The 24,469-nt window shown below is 53.2% G+C and overlaps 1 protein-coding gene across 11 annotated transcripts in view; it reads right to left on the bottom strand.

The window, feature by feature from the left end:
• Positions 1-24,469, bottom strand: part of sox5 (SRY-box transcription factor 5) — a 153,288-nt gene that overhangs the window by 31,692 nt on the left and 97,127 nt on the right. For all 11 annotated transcript variants that reach the window (XM_072709597.1, XM_072709598.1, XM_072709599.1 and 8 more), the window contains 2 exons: positions 5,983-6,069; positions 391-563 (listed from right to left, as the gene is read on the bottom strand). In XM_072709597.1, the coding sequence (XP_072565698.1) occupies positions 391-563; positions 5,983-6,069 (260 nt within the window). The remainder of the gene's footprint in view (positions 1-390; positions 564-5,982; positions 6,070-24,469) is intronic.

Raw genomic sequence — 24,469 nt, 5'->3', positions numbered from 1 at the left:
TTATACCTGTGTCCCCCCATGTCAGTGTCTCTGCGTCTCTGTCCCCACATCTGAATCCACATGCCTTTGATCCTATTCTTTTGTCCCCATGTCTCTGTTGCATCCCTGTGTGCCCTGTCCCTGTGATCTGTGTGTCTCTGTCCCTGTGATCTGTGTCCCTGTGTCTGTGCCCTCATCCCCGTGTTCCTGTATCTCTGTCCCTACATCTGTGTCCCTGGTGTGTCTGTGTCCCTGTGTCTGTGCCACTGCTGTCTATGCCATCATCCCTGTGTCCTCTGTGTCTCTGTCCCTGCCTCCCCATGTCTGTCCCTGTGTCCCCCATGTCTCAGTCCCCTCAGTCCGTGTCCCGGCCCCGCCCATGTCCCCGGTGTGTCCGCACCGCACGCTCACCTGATCCTGCTGCTGCTTGGCCAGCTCCATCTGCTGCCGCTGCTTCTCGATCTGCGAGGCGGCCAGCTTCTTCTGCTCCTCGTGGGCGGCCAGCAGCTGCTCCCTCAGGCTGGTCAGCTGCGTGATCATGCCCATCAGCTGCCTCTCCTTCTCCGCCAGGCTGTCGGGGGTCCCTGCAAGCGAGCGAGCAAGAGAGAGAGTGAGAGAGAGGGAGCACCAGTGTGGGAGCCATGTCTTCCTCCCGGCTTCTGTCTTGCCGGCATCGTGGGGGCACCGGAACACGAGATGATCCCCCCACAACTCACTGAGATGAAAAAGTCAGCGGACTGGGGTGGGGTTGGGGGACCGCTATTTCAGCGAGTCGGTGTGTTCCGGGCGGAGGGGGGGGCTGATGCACGTGTGTGTGCGCCTGTTTCTGAGTGACATTAACATGCACCTCATTCCCTGCCGCCCCCCCCCCCCCCAAGTCAGCACAAAGCCTTATTGTTCCCAACTGATACCTTCACCCTTCAACCAGTGACACATTCCTGACCAGGAGAACCAGATGAGGATGGATCACGGGGGAGGGGACCCCATAACCTCACAGGAAAGTGAGAGTGATCGCCATTTGTCCCTGGAGAACTCCCCCCCCCACCCCACAGCCCTCAGCCCCGGCATCAACAATGGACAATAAACGCAACTGTCATGATGGGGGCCCGGTGGAAATATAAAGGTACAGCTGTAACAACGGCCTGCTGGCCAAACTCTCAAATGCATGTGCTTTTTTTTTTTGGGGGGGGCGGGGGGTAGGTGAGACAAGAAAGACGCTTGTGTTGGAGAAGCTGGGCCATCCGGGGCGGGGGGGTGGGGGGTGGCTGGTCGTGCTTTTGGGGGATCAAAGAAAGCTTTCTTTCAGTGGCTGTGCCGACCCCCCCTCCCAACACCCCCACCCCAGCTGGGAAGGAATGCAGGTTGTCTGTAGCGTTAACTGTCAGACCTGCCATGGTTAACCTGGCAAGGGGGGGGGGGGGGGTCAGGTTTGATTTACCATGTGTCAGAGGTCTGCGGACCCAGTCCTGATCCCTACATGTGTGTCGCCCTACGTACCATCCAGCAAACGAGTCACATGATCAAACGATCACATGGTCAAAAATGCCGATAAACCGCAATGCACCCCGCGGACACTCTGCCGGGCCGGTTGACGCTCCCCCCCTCACGCCGGTGGTCTGAAGGAGGGGAGAAGGTGCCTCCCACATGGAAACCCCACAGAGATCCCCCCCCCTCACCACCATGCACAGTTAGCTACTGGTGACTGACAGTTTTCAATGGGGCCATTTATGTAAAGCACACCAGTGTGGGGGCTACCCCCCTTGCCCCCCCCACACTCACACACACACACACAGGCGTGCTCCTGCATCCTTAGAGTCAGACCATCAGTCATGTGTGATGGCTGGCATTGTGCATACTAGGGGTACACACACACACACACACACACACACAAACAAAATCCACGCATGAGAAATCGCACGCCACTTTGCATATTCAAATCGGCAGTGTCCGCACGCCTCGCTGACACGTGAGCGCTCCCTCACACTTGCACACGCACACCCCCCGACACCCCCCCCCCCCCCACCGCTTCATTAATCATGAACGATGGCCTTCACCTCCGCACCCAGGACTTTGGCGGCGGATCAATAACTGGTTTCCTCCTCTTACAAACATCCTTAGGCAGATTGTATAACCCAGCGCACATCACATCCCCCAGTAATTAACTAATTTGTAACAATGTAATACTTGTCAAGAACCCCTTGAAACTAATTAATGACCAGGCTTAGCAGATAACTCCCAGCAGCAGAAATACAGCAGAAATGAAGAGAGGAGCGAGGCAAAGAGGCAGGAGCAGGAGCAGATCAGCGGCCGCCACGCGCCTCCATTAGCTGCTGATTTCATTCGCGTCCCTGGGGGGCAGCCAGCATAGGGGCCCCCCCACGCACAGGAACCCTCCACACACAGGGACCCACCGCACATGGGGACCCTCGATACCCGGGCACCCTCCGCACATGGGGGCCTACCGCACACCAGGGCCCAACACACACAGGGCCCCATCACACACGGGGGCCCACCGCATAAGAGGACACACCACACACATAGACCCTCCGCACATGGGAGCCCACCATACAGGGGTCCTTTGTACATGGGGACCCTCCGCACAAGAGGACACACCGCACACTGGAACCCTCCGCACTTGGGGCCTGTCCGCACACTGGAACCCTCCGCACTTGGGGCCTGTCAGCACACTGGAACCCTCCGCACTTGGGGCCTGTCCGCACACTGGAACCCTCCGCACTTGGGGCCTGTCCGCACACTGGAACCCTCCTCACTTGGGACCTGTCCGCACACTGGAACCCTCCTCACTTGGGGCCTGTCCGCACACTGGAACCCTCCTCACTTGGAGCCGGTCCGCACACTGGAACCCTCCGCACTTGGGACCTGTACGCACACTGGAACCCTCCTCACTTGGGGCCTGTCCGCACACTGGAACCCTCCGCACTTGGGGCCTGTCCGCACACTGGAACCCTCCTCACTTGGGGCCTGTCCGCACACTGGAACCCTCCGCACTTGGGGCCTGTCCGCACACTGGAACCCTCCGCACTTGGGGCCTGTCCGCACACTGGAACCCTCCTCACTTGGGGCCTGTCCGCACACTGGAACCCTCCGCACTTGGGGCCTGTCCGCACACTGGAACCCTCCGCACTTGGGACCTGTCCGCACACTGGAACCCTCCGCACTTGGGGCCTGTCCGCACACTGGAACCCTCCGCACTTGGGACCTGTCCGCACACTGGAACCCTCCTCACTTGGGGCCTGTACGCACACTGGAACCCTCCGCACTTGGGGCCTGTCCGCACACTGGAACCCTCCTCACTTGGGGCCTGTCCGCACACTGGAACCCTCCTCACTTGGGGCCTGTCCGCACACTGGAACCCTCCGCACTTGGGACCTGTCCGCACACTGGAACCCTCCTCACTTGGGGCCTGTCCGCACACTGGAACCCTCCGCACTTGGGGCCTGTCCGCACACTGGAACCCTCCGCACTTGGGACCTGTACGCACACTGGAACCCTCCTCACTTGGGGCCTGTCCGCACACTGGAACCCTCCGCACTTGGGGCCTGTCCGCACACTGGAACCCTCCTCACTTGGGGCCTGTCCGCACACTGGAACCCTCCGCACTTGGGGCCTGTCCGCACACTGGAACCCTCCGCACTTGGGGCCTGTCCGCACACTGGAACCCTCCGCACTTGGGGCCTGTCCGCACACTGGAACCCTCCTCACTTGGGGCCTGTCCGCACACTGGAACCCTCCTCACTTGGGGCCTGTCCGCACACTGGAACCCTCCGCACTTGGGACCTGTACGCACACTGGAACCCTCCTCACTTGGGGCCTGTACGCACACTGGAACCCTCCGCACTTGGGGCCTGTCCGCACACTGCAACCCTCCGCACTTGGGACCTGTCCGCACACTGGAACCCTCCGCACTTGGGACCTGTACGCACACTGGAACCCTCCGCACTTGGGGCCTGTCCGCACGCTGGAACCCTCCGCACTTGGGGCCTGTCCGCACACTGGAACCCTCCGCACTTGGGGCTTGTAAGCACATGGGGACCCACCACACAGGGACCCTCCACCCTCTACTCTGGATAATTGTCCAGCTATCAGCTGTTTCTGTGACCAGCTTCAGCACAGCTTCAGCAGTGTCCCCGAGGCTGCTTCTTTACAGGCTGTGTCGAATCCATGTTCACTATTATGGCCACGGGCTGTAGGTGGGGTTTATGCTTTAACTCACGATTCGCTCAGTACATATGTTGTGGGCAATTTGCCCTAACTGTTCTCAGCTCTGCTGGGTCTAATGTATCGCTAATGATAGTAATATCCATCCATCTTCCAACCGCTTATCCTTGTCAGGGCGCTGGGGGGCCTGAAGCCCATCCCAGGCAGCAGAGGGCACACGGCTGAGGGATGCAGTCCACCACAGGACACATGCAGAATCATAGCGCTCAGGCAATTTATAGCGGCCAGACAGGAGGACCTTAAGGAAACCCACGCAACTCCTAAAGGGGAGGACATGCAAAATCATAATAATAATAATAATAATAATAATACTCAGAGGTAGGAAGTTTAGGTCCAGCAAGTACCAAGAGTTTGTTCCAGCCAACCAGTTAAGTACCACGTGAATGTTATATATACTCAACTGGTTGGTTGAAACAAAATCTTGGTCTGGATTTCTACTTTCTGAACCTGAACTTTCCACTAATACCTGTAAGTCTTTGTACTGCAGCATTTATATTCTTCCAAAGTGTCTACTATTTAGGGCACCTGACCCCACGTCTCAGCATGCCCCTTCTATTGCACCCTACCGTCTGGGTGGCTCTAAAGGCAAACTCATCTGTACGGGGAAGGGGGGGGGGGGGTGTATGGCCTCTAAAAGGTGCTCCAGAGCCCTGAAAGGCCACGGAGCCAAAGTCAACGCCCATTGACCTGCACAGCCCTGCTTCATACGCCCTTTATTTTGGCGTGTCGAGTGAGAAGCGGGCCGTGGCTGCGGATTAAAACACGCAGATGCACACGCACACACAGGCACACGCGCGCACTGTATCCCGAGGCCTCCTGCACACGCTAACAGTGAAGCATCTGCTCGGCATGGGGTGGGTTTTGGAACTTCATCAGACGGTTCGTCTCTCAAAGCAGAGAAAGAGACACGATTCAGTCTCTGAAGCCCCTCTGCCCTCTTCACTCTTAATAAAAAATCGATCCCCGCGTGTTTAGTCAAATAGCACGTTTTCAGCTGCTCTGCCAGTAACCAGTCCTGAAGTCTAACAGCTGCTCCTCATCTCCTGTCACACACGATTTCACTGTTACTGTCATATGTCATACATGGTCTTCTGCTGGTTAAACCGTGTGACTGCTGCTCGGTTGGTGCGAAGTGGCCTAGATCGCATAGCTGGGAGTGGTGCAGAACTGACAGGGAGGAAGGGGGGATATGCTGGGAGACAGACAGGCAGGGATGCAGGGAGGCAGGAAGAAAGACAGGCATGCGGAAAAGCAGACAGATGGAAGGCCGACCGGCAGACAGACAGGAAAGTTGGCAGACAGGCAGGAAAGTTTGCAGACAGACAGAGACAGGAAAGTAGGCAGACAGACAGACAGACAGGAAAGTAGGCGGACAGACAGACAGAGACAGGAAAGTAGGCAGACAGACAGACAGGAAAGATGGCAGACAGACAGAGACAGGAAAGCAGGCAAGCAGATGGGAAAGCAAACAGACAAACTGGAAACCTGGCAGACAGACAGACAGACAGACGGACAAACAGGAAAGCAGACTGGCAGACAGACATTCAGAGATACAGACATTCAGAGATACAGACAGACAAGAAAGCGGTCAGAGAGATTATGTACATAAACATAAGACAGACAGGAAGGTGAACAGAAAGACAGGCAGACAGACACACAAGTAGAAAAACTGGCAGACAGAGAGACAGAAATAACAGCCAACTCATCTAAAATTGGCGGCTTGAGGACCGGCTATGCAAAAAAATACAAAGCAATTTGTGTTACCTTTAATTTCCCCAAAGTTTCCTGATCCCATGGCCAGCAGTTTGTCCTTCCAGTCCTTGGAAAGCAGCCTCTCAATGCTGGGGGGTTCTGTGTGGGGAGAGGGGCGAGGGGGGGGCAGAACAGAGAGGAATTAAAATGGATGGACTACGGCACAATAAAGCTCATTTAAAGTCCATTTGCTGTAAGCCCACTGTGTTCCTGCCCCTAATGGCTTCATCAACAGGCAGATAAGAGCTAAAGAAGAAGCGTTTCCTCACCTGCTGTTAGAGAATCATTAGCCCTTTGGTCCATGAAACAAAGAGGATGTTAAATGCACCCACGACAATGGGCACATTATGAAGCCGCTGCTTTGTTTCTCTAATACATGCGAGGTACCTGCTTTCTTTGCCTCCACCCCCCCCCCCCCCCCCATCTAATTGCTAACCTGCCAAGGACAACGTCTCAACAGAACCGAAGGGAAAATTACAACAAAACCCGTAATAAAAAAGCGTGCTGATGCGGGCGGCGGCCATCTGTACGCCGTGATCTGTTTGGATCCAGCGTACCGCAGGCGCGGGATTAACCCGATCGGAAACATCCCGACAGCTGCGAATTAAAACCATGACCCCACGTTTGACTGCTGATGATGAGCGAAAACTTTGTTTTCAGGATTATTTCCTCCCTCCCCCTCCGCTCTTCTCTTTTCCCCGTCGGGGATGACACGACTTTTAAAGTCTTAATCGCTTTCCGTGTCTCGTGCTACCCGTCGCCCTACTTGCGACCGGCAGCGGTCCCAGGGACGAGACCCGCGCAGAGTGGGTATGGGGTATTAGGGGATGAGATTTAAAAATGAGTCTTATCGTAGTGTGCCGTCGGCCTGCAGGAGGCGCTGGCGAGTCTGTGGAGCTCTGAGCAGTTCCACGATTTGCTGTTGGTAAATACGCCATTGTGGGGGGGGGGGGGGGGGGTTTGGACTGTGTGGGGATTTCCAGAGGCACGAACAACCTGATGATCACGTCAAATCTTTGGGACTTAAGCTTCAAATGGTTGCTAATGCTGCATTTGTACCACTCTCTCTCTCTCTCACTCTCTCTCTCTCTCTCACTCTCGTGATGACCGCACAAACACACACCAGAGTGTGCGGCCACATGGCGGATTCCCTCAATGTCACACCCAGCACAGCAGCACCCCTAAGCCCCCCCCCCCCCGCCCCCACTGGGTTGCCGTGCGGCATTGGGCCTCTCTGGAAGCAGACCACTCTGGGGGCTACTGAGCGAGGCAGACACCCGGCCCCTAAGGGTCCTCCCCCAGCCCCTAAGCTCTGTCATAGACTTCCCCACAGCAGGGACTCTCTCCATTTCTTATGGCTAAAAATAGCAGATCTGTGCTCCAAGTCTTCCAGCAGGGTGTCCTGCAGAAGGACCCATGAAAAGAAACTTGGGCAAGAGGGGGGTGGCACCAGGCTCCGCCCAGAACCATATGTCCCGCCCACCTCTGTGGTCATGTGACTATGATAACCTGTTCAGTAATTACTGAGCTTTAGTATTAAAAGCACCATGTTGGCCATAAATATTATAGTACTTATGTATCTGAAGGTGACTGTTTTTCTGGTTTTGTCCCTCACATGGAATGGCGTAGCACTGTTATAGATCAGACTCATGTAACTATATAACATCAGTCCCAAAATCTGCGTCACCGAACAACACGTTCTCACACTTTTACAGTAACAGCCCTCAGCAGTCATTTATTAATGCCATCAGAGACAACTTATATATCACTTATTATTCTGGGAAAAATTACAAAGTGTTGAACGTTCATTATGCAGTACACTGGCACAAAGTGCCCTGCACACAGCATCTACACACCACACATACATATGCACACACATCTGCACACGCATACACACATATGCACGCGCATACACATATTCACATGCACACACACACACACACGCACAATCACACACACATACACACACACATACACACACACATACATGCATGCACACACTCATACTACGCAGAGCTGTGCGACCCACTATGGTGCTGACATACCCCACAGGTGACTTTTGCTTCCTGTCCCTTCCCCAAATCCCTGAGATGCTCACACCCAGGCCTCACACGATCCCAGCCTGCTGTCCCAAACACACTCGCTGTCCCTCACACACACACACACACACGAGCAAGGCCCTTACCTCTCTCCACACGTTTTTGTGACACTTCTCTTCCCTGGGGCCACCCCCCACGCCAGAGGACACTATTCTTTCCGGTATCTTCTAAGTCACCCCCTCGGAGCCGGAACACCAGCGTGAACGCAGACTCGGGCAGAGTGAAGTGCTGGTCTGCTCCCTGACCGTCGAGTGGCTAACTACAGGGCCTGGGGGGGCTGGACGTTATACCGTTACTGGAAGCATGGAGGGCCGCCCCCCCCTCGCCACGACCCCCCCTGCACAATCCTGGCTACTGTTTTTTCCCCCTCTTGACAGCTGTCTCACTTTCACCCCAACAGGTGTTATTAGCCCTCAGCGCGGCCCCCCACCCCCCACCCACCCCTCCTGCATGCCATCCACCACCCCCCCCCCCCAACCCGAGTGCAACAATGACAGAGGCTTTTCAGCCAAAGAGCTTTGACAAGTGAGAGGGAACAACAAATGGCCGTGTGCAGCCATTCTCCGGGCTCTCTCCCCAGTGCCACGGCAATAATAGTTATTATATTCATTTATTAATAACGCTGCTATTGTCCCTAGCGACAGTCAGTCCATTTTAACTATTAATAAGGAGCAGGCCGGTGCTGTATAACGGAAGCTCAGTTTGTCCGAAACGAGAGCATTTACATCGTGAATAAAGGTGAGGCAGAGAGGCATCGAAAATTAAGATGGACAGACTGGCTGGGTTACAGACAGGCATCACCTCGACTGGAGGACGAGTAAAAACTGCCCCCCCCCTTCATCTTTGTCTGCCTGCCCCCCCCCCCCCACCACCCGCTTTTATTTTTCCTGACCTCCCCGAGTGAGCAAAGGAAAATCAGGCAGGAAATTGGACACCGTGCGCTATGAGTGTGACCAACTGGTCTACGGATGGCGCCTCCTGCTGGATAAGGAGCAGTGTCACAGGATTGTTATGAGGCACAGTGTCCCTGTGTGCCCGGCCTTCGAAGGGGTGGGGAGATAACGCCCCCCCCCCCCCCCCATCCTGCTGCTTTGATAGATGCGGCGAGCATTCGGCCAGATGTGATCGCATGTGCTGCGTACAGCTGTGCAGGGACGGCCTGCGGTCTTAACTACATAAGGAGGTGGAGGGAAGGGGGGCACAAGCATCTCTGAGCCAAACTCTGGAGCAGCGCAAGACAACCGGGGGGGGGGGGGTTACTGCGGAGGGTGTCCAGCGAAAGGTACCAGAGAACAGAGACGCCGGCGGTTCGCCCAGGCTGATCGCTTGTTAAAGGGAATACACCGAAATCAAAATCTAATTAGGAACACTACTAACTACTTTTATTTAATCTATGCAGTGCAAATACAGTGCAGCGCGACTTCAAAGATCACTGTATTAATATGACAAAACATTGCTATAAGCACACGGAAACAGAAAATAGAACGGGATGTGACGAATTCAGTCTCAAACAATTTAATCTTCTGTGTTTTTTTTATTACATTGCAAATTGGTTGGATAAACATTGCAATGTAATTTTATTTATTTTTTTCCTATCTAATTTTAATTTCGAGTTCAATTGTAATTGAAATGAACCTTTCTTTTGCTGATGAAACTCGGATAAGGTGCCCTGGTTTAAAAAGTTTTAATTAAAATTTCTTTCACACTTGTAAGTGGGGCTGTGTTGAACAAGTGACACAGGCTGACTGTGACAGAATCGGCCGCGCGCATTACCCCAACCAGCAGGTGGCGCCCTGCTTTCCTGCACTCTCTCTGATTCCCTTTGAAGACGACCCTGCCCCTGCCTCCCCATGACAGGGATGTGAGCTGGATCCACCGTCCAGTGTGAGTGTAACCCGCAACGCCTTGGTGTTGCTGGCTTCTCCAGTGAAATTCGGCCGTCGACGGTTAATAACCATGGCCGTCCTGGCTGGTGCCCAAAGGGTCCTTCACGGGGTTGTGCTGGACAGGCTGGGGAGGGGGGGAGGGGGTCGTGAAGGGTCTGGGTATAAATTAGGGGAGAAGCAATAGGACCAGAGGAAGGGGGCAGGGGAATTGGCATGTAACAACGATGTCTCTATAGAACAATAAAAGCCTTTGAAAATGAAGTGACGTGCTCAGAAAGGTTTTCCTTAATTCGCGTTTAACAGAAACGCACGTGGCACACACAGATGTGTCCGGCACCACGTCCTGAAGACAGGCAGCGTTGATAATGACACTCTGTGTTCGCTGGTACTTCCTGAAATCCAAAAATGTCACAGTTCCCTCGCCGGACTGTCGCTATGACAACGACATGACGGCATGCAGCCTTTGGCCAGACGGGGAGAAACAACCCGTGCCCCCCCCCGCCCCCCTTCGCCCTATTCTACCCTCGACCCCAAACTCTTTCTGGTTTCAACATAGATTTATACCAAAAGATAAAATTAATCGCAACAGTACCTGAACATCTGTCTCCGGGAGGCACAAACTAGCGGGTGTCTGAAGCGGCCCGGCCAGGTAATGAGGCACCTGTGAAACTGCGAGCGCGGAGCCAGAATGGGCCACCGCGGTCGGCTGTATTTAAAATGTCAGCTACCTGTGAAACTGTGACCACAGAGCCGGAATGGACTCCACGGTCGCGCTTATTTCACTGCTCTACGATGTCAAGAGGCAAAAAAAGGAAAAGAAGAAAAAACACCCTTTCAACACAGGCTTTCTGCATTCGTTCCAACTTCACAAACAATGTAATCTCTCTCACTGGGCTATTTTTCGCTCAGACGTTAACCCTGACTCACTGAAAACAACTGCTCCATTTTTAATTTTTTTTTCCAACTATCTCATATATGTGAAACCGGGAGATGTTTCATAAAAAAGGAAAAAAGCAGGAGAGAGGGAGCAAGAGAGGAGAGGGAGGGGACAGACCAGGCCCCTTCTGTACAACAAAAGGGCCTCTGTCACTGGGCCAGTCCCAGACAGGGTGGGTAGGGCCCACAGGAAAGGCCCTGGCTCCGGCCTGGCCAGGCGCAACAGGCTCCACATTGACTCCCCTTGGCAGAGCAGAGCAGAGAGCAGGGCCAGGATTGAATAACCAATTATACCAGCACCACCGGAGTTTATCTAAGGTTTGCAAACTGCCATAATAGTGCAGCCTTCATGGGGCCTTTCATCCCATTCCAACCCCCCCACCCCCCCGCTCCTCCCCCCCCTGCATGCGACAACGCAGTAGCGCAGCGCCGCCTCGCACGCTGGCTTCCTCGTCCCATGCCCGCCTGTCCGGAGTCCGCCACACTTCTGCTATGGCGCAGTGTCCCATTACAAGCCGATTTCTGCAAAATATCGTCGTGCTCCCCCCCCCTCCGGCAAATTTACTCAGGAAAAAGAGTATATTTCGACGCCGCTTTCGTGGAAGATATACAGCTCAAACTTCTGTGTGTCAGACCTTGCTGCTCACTAAAGAAACACCTTAAAAATAAATATTTAACATAAAAATAAAATGACGTTTCACTAATAATAGAAATATCATCATCTTTTTTTTTAAAGAAAACATTGTTCACTATAATGGAAAATATGTCTAATACAAAAAATGTGGAAATATCCCTGAAAAGAAAATGATTACAATTGATTACAAAGAAAATTACTGTAATTTTTTAATGTAAAATGCTTGTTGTGGGGATTGATCTTATGTTCATTATGACCATTATGTTTTAAAAAGAAACCTGACAGAAGTTGGAACTTCAATAGGACATAAACACACTGATGCCAGCATTTAGATCAAAGCGCTATTTTAATAGTAATGTGTCATATCCATTGGAGGACTGATGGGCAAAACTGCCAATGGCGTTTGCTCGGAGGGGCATTGCCAGCCAACCGCAGCTCCGGGTGTTTCTTAATGTCCCTCCCCTCACTATGACCCCAGTCACACAGAAGCCACACAGATGGGGCGCGGGGTCCTCTGAGATGCGTTTCAGAGGACGATCCCTCCCAGACAGCAGTCTCCGGGGGAACGCGCGTCTCTCAGCTTGGGGGGGGGCAACAAGCGAGCAGATGCCCACTGTATGTCGTCACTGGGGCATCATTCCCCAGCTCCCAGGGAAACTGGGTCCCAGTATGGCCAATAAAGCCACTACAGGCTTTTTAATCTGCCTCCCCCACAACAGAGGGAGCAGACAGTGCAAGATTAACCCAGGAACACGGTGGATAACATGGTTCTTATCTCCTTTCCAAAGGTTCAAAGGTCACTATGGCAACCATCACAAAAACAATAATACGGCAATTAGAAGAAAACTGAAGAAACCAGGAGGATACGTAACTCCCTCAGTAATAACAGTAATAATCATTAAAATAAATACTGTCCCTCTTATGATTGCTGTTTCGCAAAGACTATTTTTTTTCCCGGCTTATGCCGCAGGAGCCCAAACAGGAAGCGGCGGCTGTCGGCGGACACCTTGACTGAGCACTTAATAACAAGATCCGCTGGCATCATATATCGTGAATCCATTTATCTAAAACATAATTATGCCCTTTCAGTTTCGAAATTCCTTTCTTTTTGGTAACAGATGGTGTTGTGGCTGCTTATGTCCAATTTTATTTCAACCAAAATCCCGGCCAAAACGACATTGGCAGAAAACGCTCTCTGCCAGCATTTCACTGGCACGCAGGAATAACTGCACAGAGGGCTTGACATTGAGGGAAAAAAAAAATCTTTTAAATTTTAAACCTCAGAGGATTGTAAAAGACTGCAAACTTGATGTCCTACCATGTGTATTTATATTCCAAAGATCCTGTAGTGTCATTTTCAAGGTTTTTCCTTGTAACAGAGTAGCTGGTTAATGTACATGGAATATTACACAGATTCCCCTCGCCCTCTCAGCCATCCCATTCGCCCAAAGGGCCAAAGGCAGCTGTCAATCATGGGTACATCAGCCAATCAAAGTGCACACGGGATCCTCAGACTCATTCATTCCTCCTTCCTGAACTTTGTACCTCCAAAGTCCATTTCCTCACAGAATGGAAGCTCCTCTCAAATGTCTCTCTAATATCACATCTCTGACTCCAGCCTGAGAGAAGCGTTATAAAGCATAACCACAAAATCAAATAAATTCTGCTAATTATATAAATATATGGACCGTGATCCCATCCAGGGAACCCCCAGTGTTCCAGGGAATGCCTTCAGGCAGCCCTCCTGGATAATCTGTGTCGATGATGGATGGATGGATGGACAGATGAATAGATAGATAAATATATAAATAAGAATCTCAGACTTAAAATTCACGAGTATAATATTTTACCAGAAAGTATCTTCTAAACGCTTATCCTGGTCAGGGTTGTGAGTGGCCTAGAGCCTGACCCAGGCAGCAGGGGGCGCAAGGCTGGGGTCACCCCCCCTGGGGTGCCAGTTATTGCATTTTCAGCTTCCGAGCAGAATAAAATGGGAGACTCCGTGTTTAAAACTCAAACATTTGTAGCTTAGTTACTGTGAATGAACATATAAGCAGTTGCAATGTTAATAAGGCAGCTTTGACTGATCCAACCTGAGAATCAGACCCAGGAAACAGCCCCCAACCCCCCCTCCCTGCAGGACAGGGTTGCCCCCCCCCCGCCCGGGCTGAGCTCCCCCCGTCCCCCTGTACGCACAGATTTGTATTGTCAAAAGCGTGTAGTGAAGCGGGCCGGGACGCGTGTGTCCTTTGGCACGCCGCCTTGTAATGGAAAGTGACACTTCCAATCTGTGCAGTGGCGGGGGCCCCTCTGTTCTACCCCCCCGCCTCCCCCCCCAGCCCAGACAGTCTGTCCCCGGGCGGCCATCAGCGGTGCGGCGAGGCCAGGCCTTATTGCATCACTTAGAGGTGACAATGCAGTTGGTCCCCTGTGAGTCGGGGATTCGGGAAGCACACACACACACACACACACACACACACACACGCATGCACGCACACGCACACACACACACACGCACACACACACACACACACACACTACACACACACACGCTCGTGTAGGGTAAACATATCCTTATGGGGACCGCTCATTCATTTCAATGGGAAAAATGCTAACGCTAACTATGACAACCTTAACCCCCACCCTGCCCTAACCATAACCATAAGTAACCTAACAAAATACAAGAGTTTTTGCATTTTTAATTTTTTCATAGCAGTCACCGATTTTTATAAAATAGAGTTTTCCCTTATGGGGACTAGGAAACCGGTCCCCATAAGGGAAAAAAAACGGATATTTATCACGTTATGGGGACATTATGTCCCCATAAGGATAGGTAAACCCGCTCGCACGCACACACACACACACACACACACACACACACGCACGCACACACACACGCACACACATACACAGGTTCACCTTTACAGATACAGTCAAGCCCTTATACACACACACACACAGCTTCAGTCTGAAACTTCCATCTGTAACAAATGCCCCCATCCCATAATAATTCTGCACCCCAGCATAAAGGAGCCCAAACGTTACACCCCCCGTGCCTCATTATCAGTGTGCTCGGAGCTGGGACATGTGTTACCCTACCGTCCGCACTGGCTATCGTGGAGAACCCGGTTATCTTCACTGCCCGCACTGGCTATCGTGGAGAACCCGGTTATCTTCACCGTCCGCACTGGCTATCGTGGAGAACCCGGTTATCTTCACCGTCCGCACTGGCTATCGTGGAGAACCCGGTTATCTTCACCGTCCGCACTGGCTATCGTGGAGAACCCGGTTATCTTCACTGCCCGCACTGGCTATCGTGGAGAACCCGGTTATCTTCACTGCCCGCACTGGCTATCGTGGAGAACCCGGTTATCTTCACTGCCCGCACTGGCTATCGTGGAGAACCCGGTTATCTTCACTGCCCGCACTGGCTATCGTGGAGAACCCGGTTATCTTCACTGCCCGCACTGGCTATCGTGGAGAACCCGGTTATCTTCACTGCCCGCACTGGCTATCGTGGAGAACCCGGTTATCTTCACTGCCCGCACTGGCTATCGTGGAGAACCCGGTTATCTTTACTGCCCTCAATATCAGGTGGACAGTTGTGTGTTTTTGTCTACAACCTGACAGAAAAGTGCCAATCATCACGGCGACAGCTATCCGTACCCAGGGACGGCTAGTTGCCCACCTCGATCCACCTGATCTCGAGAGACAGACAGACAGACACACACACACACAGACACACACACACCTAACAAACTGCCTCGGGGAGCTGGGCACACACACACGCTGTTTTGTCCGCGAGCAGGGAGCTTTTAGAATGTTCTCCCTAAGAATGGCCCTCATTGTCCCCCTCCTCAGCTTCAGGGCACAGCGGACCACGTGACAGCCATTACCCAATTGTTAACAGCACTTAAATGGTGCTGGAATGTTCCGGACAGGCATGTCCCGCAGGGCACGGCCACTGGGTCTCTGGCTACACACACGCATGTGTCTCCAAATTGGTTTCTTCTGTTTCCTAGAATATGGCGTAGACATGGGGGGGGGGGGGGCTGTGATTGGTTAACAGCATAAATAGCAGGGTGGGCTGTGCTGCATTGTTACGTTACGGCACTTCTCTTGTGCTCTGTGTCAGCAGGAAGTGTCTGTTTCATGGGCATTACATTCACATACCTAAAAGCTTACATCTAATACAGCTAATTCGGGGGGGGGGGGGGGTAGATACACGATGACGGAGGGGCATCCCGACCAGGGGGTGTACCCCAGGCTTGTGCCTTATGCTGCCTGGGATAAACGGCCCCGGCTACGAGAAGCAGGTAGACACTGGACGGATGGATATTTATTTACTGCTTTGGTACTAAATCGCTTTTGATCCAACTGGAAGATTAAGGGCCCATAATGATCTCCATAAGAGCAGAAGGCCCCCTATGCATCCGACACATTTACCCATGACGGTAAGGTAGCAGGTGCATAGATAAATATGTATACAAATAACAAACAGCTGAGCAAAATGGCACCCGGAATGCTTTTTATTTTCAGAGTGAGGTGGTAAACAACAGGTATGACCGGTGGGCCGAGGGCTCAGACAGGAAGGGGGGAGGGTGAAAGGGGCCGCGTCATTGTGCCGGGGCCCGGAAACTGGCAGGCTGTGAAGAATCCAGCCCAGAACTGACGAGCAGCTGGAGGTGACAGTTGTTTTAACAGCTGAGCTGACAGGATTCATTTAAAAGCGCTGAAATCAAAAGTGGAGAGCACCTGTTTGGGCTCCTCTGGGGCCCCGGGGCGGGGGGGCAGGCCCAGCCACCGCACGGCAAGCTGCCAAGGGTGGGGAAGGGGGGGCTCTGATTAGACTTCCGCCACTGACGCAGTCCCTCCACCGTCTGCGGATGCATGTCTGCGCGAGTGTATCTCTGCGTCGCTCTATGTGTGTATGTATGTATGTATGTGTTTGCGCCAGAGCAGGTGTGTGTGTGTGTGTGGGGAGGGGGGGGGGTAAATCCCATAGCTGCTTCAGAACATCTGGCCCAAATAAGAAGTCCTTGCCTCCTGGACCTGGAACCATGACCTGGGTGGCAGTGTGGCACCTCCTGCCCCCTGACCCCCCCATGCCCCGACACCATGCCAGGCCAGGAAATAATTGGGGGGGGGGGGGCTCTTTAACCTACTTAAAACGATTATAAAACATCACGCTGAAGATGCTAATTTTTAAAGGATTCCTTTGGTTCTTTAGCGCGCTCCGGTGCGATTCAGGCGGCACCATTAAAGACAACGTAACGCACCTCTCACACTCTTCTATTTAAATAATCTACAAAAGTGCATCATTTGATGCTCTTTAAAAAACTGGAATTTCAAATTATTATTTATTGAATCCCTTTAAATTTCCATTGACAAAGTCAGATTTCTATTACAATCACAAAACATCGATTCCAAATATTTTATCATGCATAAATAGGAAATATTATTACATTCAGTTGCTTACTTTTGCCTTAGACTTGCATAAATTTGTCATACCGTAAAAATCACACACGCACATTAACCCTGCATGTGCTGGTCCCAGCTTTCTGGCTGTCTTATCTGAGAGCAGTGATCCCACTGCACTGTCTCCTGTGCTATCTGCTGTTCCGTCACACGTGCCACTGTCACGTGCCCCCCCCCCGGCACACGCAAACACAGATGACAGACCAGCTCGAGCACACAAACAGGCGTGTTCACGCGCGGACGCACTGATGTGCCAGTCAGGAGCCCTGAGTGGAACTTCTCCGAGCAATGGGGGCCAGAGTCACCGACCACCGAAGGACAAGGACGGCTCAATACTTACATTAGATATGACAACACTCATACAATCCTACACTAATACTCCGTACTCCATCTGATCCCCACAGAGCTGGGTTTAAATTCTCTGTCACACTGGGACAGCCTGACACTCAGACTCGATAAGAATCAGTCCAGAAGCTTTTCATTCTCAGCCCAAACAGAAGAGGGAATATGGAGAGTGAGCGTCTGTTACCTAATTACAAACACACCACAAAACAGTCGCCGCAATCAGACTAGTGACATAACAGGCATCTGATTAGACAGGGCCTGTGAATACACACTTGATGTATACAGTGTCTGAGTCTCGGAGTCCCTGCATCCCGCACCGCTGTCAGAGAGACAGGAAACACTCAGCAGCATTTGAGACGAGAGGTGCGGTGCATCGCAGGGGTCGTCGCGCGGCTCTCCGATTGGCTGGACCGGTGAGGGTGCGAGTCAAAGGGTGTGAAAATGACCACACTTCTGCAGTGGGTCTCCATCCACACCAAATACATACGTCGATTCCGCCACCAGGTCACATGGGGTACAAACGGGTGCGGGGGGGGGACGCCACTGCCACAGAACGCCGGGAACGGAGCGATGAATTTCATCCGTATATCCGCGGTACGAAAGGTTTAAACAGTGATACATATTCATGAGGTTAGGGGCTCCATTACTTAGTACCGACTCCGAAATGCCCGTTTGCAGACGAAACAAGATCCCCGTGTTAATTGATAGGGGCGGATTATTAAAATTTGCATTTGGATAATGCTGCGTTTAAAATGTCTAAATTCATTTTAAAATTTTTTTACATAATCGAGGGGTGGATGGGTGAAATTCCCCCGGAAAAGGGGTATGTTTGCTGGTGGCGTGTTTGTCGTGCGCCGCGGGAAGCCGGGGCAGGTGTCGAGGGGAAGGGCCACACAAACTCCAGGGCTTTAATCGCTCCCGATTTCACACTGCCAGCCTTATTCGGTGCTCATTTGCATGTGGCAGAGGCAAAGTTCTGTAGGGGGGTTTAAATAGAGATTGTTTAAAAGAGTGGGGGGGGGGGAACAATGCCTGAATGTGCAAAGCGCTGAGCTTCAGTCCGCTCCAGGAGCATCCGACACTGATTCCGGCTGATTCACCGAACTTGACGGCACGTCCGCGGGAAGAGGACAGACTCACCAGTGTCACCACGGGTGGCCAATCAAGAGGAAAATCACACACGCGCACACACACGCAGAGCACGACAGGCCTGTCCGCACGCTTGGAGCACGGCTGCACAAACATGCTGCCTGGCCATTTACTCTGCTGTACCCGGGGGGGGGGGGCGCATTTGTCCGTGATGTCCTCAGCTGGGCCATGGAAAAGTAAAACAAACCGGAAAACGGGCAAACGAGGCGGCCGACCGAGCGCCGACACAGAAGGAGCACGACTCTCGAGGGGGGAGTGACCTTTAGTCACCAAACAATGGCGCTCATCTCCTCAGCCTCCGCCGCCTACAGTCAGACTACGGCGGGGCAAGAAAACATCTCCATCAGCCGCAGACTCCAAGCATCCCCCGGCAGCGCATGACCCCCCCTCCTCCACCTCACGGGCCCCCACCTGCAGGACCTCCTCCATACTCCGGGCTGGACTCTGGCCTGGCTCCTCCACTCCAGAGCGTGCTCCCGCTTTCTCGCAGGAGTGTGAGAAGACCGCCACCCTCCTCGTTACATGCTCCCTTTTAACTGCCTCTCCTTTTGATCCCTGGGGTCCTGTATCTGTATCTGCCCCCTCCCCCCTCCCCAGTTTGATGAAGATAATTACAAACAATGCTTGTGAAAAAGAGGGGGAAAATGAAAAAGAAAAAAAAAACCTGCAGCACTTAATGTTAATTTATACAACAAAACTAATTGCTACCAAATGGTGGAAATCACATGGGCAGGTTTGTCCTCTCCCACGCTCAGCCTGTGAGTCAGCCGCTCCCCGCGCCACTCGCTCTTCACTGGCACTGGGTGACAGTGGTTCCTGAGAGCCTGTCCCTGGGGAGGAAGATCCGGCGGCACCAGCTCCTTTACATCAGCTCCGCGCCTCCCTCTTTATTCTCCTTCAGCTAGACTGCTGAGGCCCCCATCACAAAACGGGGCCCTAGATCATAAATGAGGTCTCCAACCCATGACAAGAACGAGTCCCCAGACCACAGACCACAGGGCCTCGGATCACAGGCGGGGTTTCGGGTCACAGACGGGGCCTTGGATCACAGACGGAGTCTAGAGTCACAGACGGGGCCTCACGTCTCAGACAGAGCCTCAGGTCATAAAAGGGGCCATGAGTGACAGGCAAAGCCTCAGATCACAGATGGGGTCTCGAGTCACAGACAGGGCCTCGGGTCACAGACGGGGCCTTGGATCACAGACGGAGTCTAGAGTCACAGATGGGGTCTCGAGTCACAGACGGGGCCTCGGGTCACAGACAGGGCCTCGGATCGCAGACAGGGCCTCGGGTCACAGACAAGGCCTCGGGTCACAGACGGGGCCTTGGATCGCAGACGGGACCTCAGGTCAGAGACAGGGCCTCTGATCACAGATGAGGCTTTGGGTCACAGACAGAGCCTCAGGTCACAGAAGGGGCCTCGACTTACAGACGAGGCCTTGGATAACAGATGGGGCCTCGGGTCACAGACGGGGCCTCAGGTCTCAGACAGGGCCTTAGGTCACAGACAAGGCCTCAGGTCATAAAAAGGGCCATAAGTGAAAGACAAAGCCTCAGATCACAGATGGGGCCTCGAGTCACAGACAGGGCCTCAGGTCATAAGAGGGGCCTTCAGTTACAAACGGGGCCTTGAGTCACAGACAGGGCCTCAGGTCATAAGAGGGGCCTTGAGTTACAAACGGGGCCTTGAGTCACAGACGGGGCCTCAGGTCATAAGAGGGGCCTTGAGCTACAAACGGGGCCCTGTCACAGAGCCTGATCATCAGCCCACGGGGAGACGACCCTCAAAGACATGGGTGTCATCGACACTGTTCTTACTCAAACATGACAACCTCCACGCTACTTACTCACCAAGTCTCCCCCACTCCAACGCCACCCCCCCTCCTGAGGCTCCCACACATGTGGACAGTTAGAGGGGCCTCTTCCTCCTGCTGCTCCCCCTACTCCTCCCGGGGGCTGGCTTCCTCGCTGATGAAAGGCTGTCTGTCTGTTATCTGTGACTCACTCCAATACCCGCCCGCTTCAAAGCTGCCCTCCCTCCCCCCCCCCCAACCCCCCGCCCTCATGCCTGACCCCAAGCTGGGCTGGCAAGCCGGAAAGCAGCCTCACAGTTTAAACCACAGCCTGTCACTCTGGCCTCGGTCAGACTTGGTCTCTTCTGGAAGCTAAGCGGTCAGATCCAGACTGTCTACCCGCAGCCCAAAAACATGCGGTTAAGGTGGCACAGCGTCTCCGGACGGCCCAGGCCATGGTTGTGCGCATGTCTCTATCGATGGACTAACATCGCATCCACTCTGAACTGGATAAGCAGTTATGGAAGATGGAAATACATCTGAACAGGGATCACCAAGTGTGCAATGTAACGACAAATTTTTCTTTGCAGGATTGTCTTTCACACCAGGAATGGAACTCTAACGTACGTTAATGTCCCGGCATCAGCGATACATACTGAGATCAATTAATCCTGACCTTCTGCGAATTACACCTCCCTTCTCTCAGAAAGATCCTGCCCACATAAATCACATCTAGAGGCCAGCACTCGGCTAGGGATCTCTGCTTCCCACGGCACCAGAACCCGGCCGGCAGGCCCTTCCAGATCCGTATGTCTGGGACCTTCCTGAACACGCTCTCCATGAATCACTCTTGCCACACCCATCTAGACAGCGCTACGCCTGCCCTCAGGCCCCAAACATCTGTGCCCCACATATCTCTGAGAGCCAAGTATGGGCATCTCCTACACCAGCACCAGGGAACCAAGCTTCCTCATGGCATCGTAGAGGCCCGGCTTAGGTGGGGTCTACAGAGTAAAGAGTCAAGATCTAAGTGTAGCGGATTTTCTGACAGATCCAAAAGACCAGTGTTTCTCAGCCCAGGCCGCGGGGATCCTCTGACAATCCACATTCTTGCTCCCTCCCAGCTCCCAGCCAATCAAGAACACCGAATACCTGGTACGGGTGTGTTAGGACAGGGGGGGAATGAAAATGTGGACTGTCTGGGTGTCTCCGAGGACTGGGCTGAGAAACACTGCAATAGACGGATAAACCTGCATCATCTGAACATGAGGCAGATCCTGGGAGAGTCCAGCAATGGGGGGGGGGGGTGATGAGGACCCCTCCCACCTTGGCTGTTTGGGCTCCAGATACCCGCTCTTTATAAATAAAAGCACACACACACACACACACACACACACACACACGCTCACACACAGACACACAGACTCTGCCCTACTACACCTCATCTTCACTCCACTACCCCCCCCCCCCCCCCCCCACCACACACATGCAGCTGGGCCGGCCGTGGTTCACTGGGTCACCGGGACACCAGGTGGGGGGAAGAAAGGAGGGATGAGCAAGGCGGACAGGGGAGGGAGAACGTCGGATGGCGAGAGGAAAAGAAGCAGGAGGAGAGGAAAAAGAAGAATAGTGGAATAACGGAGGAGAGGGGGACATGATTTCTGCAGGTCGAGAATGGATAGCTCTAGTGGGAGATGTAAGATGGATGTCTGGTGGAGGAAACATGGCGTAAGGAAGTGGAATCCAGAAGCAGGACTAGACACAAGGTGAACAGTTACAGGCGATTAGGGACACGAGCAGCTGTAATTTATTACTGGGCCAGCTGGTAGCGCTGGTCTTGCCCAGCTTCTGGCGCCGTGTCAGACCCTGCTGCCCGCACTGGGTAGGGGCGGGGCGGGGGGGTTGCTGGGGTGACCCAGTATCCACACCGGCTGCAGGTGCAGTGAAGTCAGCAAGGGGCACTGCCTCGCTCCTGGGGAGGGGGGCACATGGGGCGTGCCTGACTGTGCCTGGCAGCCTCTGGGTGGGCGGGGCCAGAGCTCGATGGGCGGGGTCACAGAAAAGAAGCTCACCCGTTCGTTTTTTGCTACCTTTATCTTTACGGCCCGCTTAGTAGCCAGAGCGCAGAGCTTCCTCGGTGCCGAGTAACCGATCCAGCCCAGAGCCGGAAAAATGCGAGCGGGTTTACCTATCCTTATGGGGACACAATGTCCCCATAACGTGATAAATATCCGTTTTTTTCCCTTATGGGGACCGGTTTCCTGGTCCCCATAAGGGAAAATTCTATTTTATAAAAATCGGTGACTGCTATGAAAAAACTAAAAATGCAAAAACTCTTGTATTTTGTTTGGTTACTTATGGTTATGGTTAGGGCAGGGTAGGGGTTAAGGTTGTCATAGTTAGCATTAGCATTTTTCCCATTGAAATGAATGAGCGGTCCCCATAAGGATATGTTTACCCTACATGTGCGTGCGCGCGCGTGTGTGTGCGTGTGTGTGTGTGAAGGCAGGGAAACAACAACACGCTCCCTTTATGAGGATTAAGGCCTTGGTTAATCTCTCACTGCGGACTGCCGCTAGCTGCTAAGGTGTCCAGGCAGACTGAGGCCCCTCCCCCTCATTAGCCTTTTTCCTCTTGGCTCTCCTCAGTTCCCCCTAAACGCTAACATGAGCCACGCAGCCGGGTGGGCAGGCGAGACCTCGGTGCCATTCGGTGAGCGTGGGGAGACTAACAGAACATCCCAAGTTAACTTCTCTCTCAGCATCACAACAAGACTGTCCACGTCGAGGGTGGATTTTTTTCGTTGCCTCACTAGATGTGACAAAAGTACAAACAGAGAGCCAGCACTGTGTGTGACATCATTACCACATCTGGGGAAAACAAAATCATAAAAATGGCTGAAGATGTTCAAACACATGCGTTTCAGAACCCTTATGCGTGTGGATACACATCTCGCAGGTCCTGGTCATTGTTGTATACCCACCGCTAAATAGTTTGTGGCACGTAGACCGAGCTGGACTCGTGGGCCGTTCTCAGGACTTTCTAGAAATGGTATGAATATCGATCCTTTGCTCTGTGATGTCACAGTGGAAAGATACCCTGTAACTACGGCGCGCTCAGCAGTGTGAAGGTACTCGCACACGGGCGTGTGACGCAGCGCTAAGGCCTGGCAGTGAGGCCATATGGAAATCAGAGGCCCCGGCCAAAGCTCGCCTTGTTCCCCCCCACCGCTCCGCTCACGATTCCGACCGCGGCCCCGGAATAGGCGGGAGGGCGCCGCGGCAGAGCGTGGGAACTCGGGAGAGGTGGGGGGGGGGGACGCCTCGGAAAATGCGGAGACGCGCTACTCCGAGGGTCCGACGGCGGTCCGGGCGAGGAAGCAGCCGTCGCTGTCCCTGCTTGATGGGGAACGAAAGGAGAAAGTCGGCGGACCCAGCACAATCAGCCCCGCAATAAATATGCAAAACGCGGCTGATGATCGGCCCACACAGCTGATGCCATCTCTCCAGGACAAAGGTGCGAGTCGAGAGCGGCCCGATAGCGGGAATTTGTCAGTCATGGCCGATAAGGAGGGTGCCCTCAGAACTGCCTGACTAAAATGCCGGAGGAGGTGGGCAGGGGGGTTGCGGCGGCTCTAACTTCATATGTGGGTAAAGTTAGGGGGGAGGAGGGTGATATGTGAGTCACTTATTAATAGATCTGCTCAGCTACAAAACAACAACAATAATAATGGATAACAGGGCGATATCTAGGGCAGCTGTGCTGAAGCAGATCTCGGAGCCAGACTGGACAAAAACACCGATATATAAGCCTCCTCCTGGAGAGCCAATCAGCCGCCAACACACAGCAGAATTACCTTAAGGAAACTGCCGGAAACTGGGGAGAACTGGGGTGGGGGCGGGTCAGAGGATGATTACTGACACTAATGAGAAACAGCTAAACATAAGATGCGTGAATGAGCGCTCACTGGGGAGTTCACACGGAATGTTCCGGCGAGATTAAGGGCAGAGGGATAACGAGTGGATGAGAGTCTTGCGGCGTGAACATGGCTGCTAACCACCTGACCGCACCTCAGGCTCCGCCCTCAACTCAAGCGCTAATTATCGCTCAGAAAGGCGGAGCTTTCTTCCCCCTTCAGCACATATACTGTAATTACACAGAACGTCCGTAATAATCCAC

The sequence above is a fragment of the Paramormyrops kingsleyae genome, chromosome 1, assembly GCF_048594095.1.
Source record: "Paramormyrops kingsleyae isolate MSU_618 chromosome 1, PKINGS_0.4, whole genome shotgun sequence".
Classification (NCBI taxonomy): Eukaryota; Metazoa; Chordata; class Actinopteri; order Osteoglossiformes; family Mormyridae; genus Paramormyrops; species Paramormyrops kingsleyae.
This window is presented reverse-complemented; position numbering and strand designations above follow the sequence as displayed.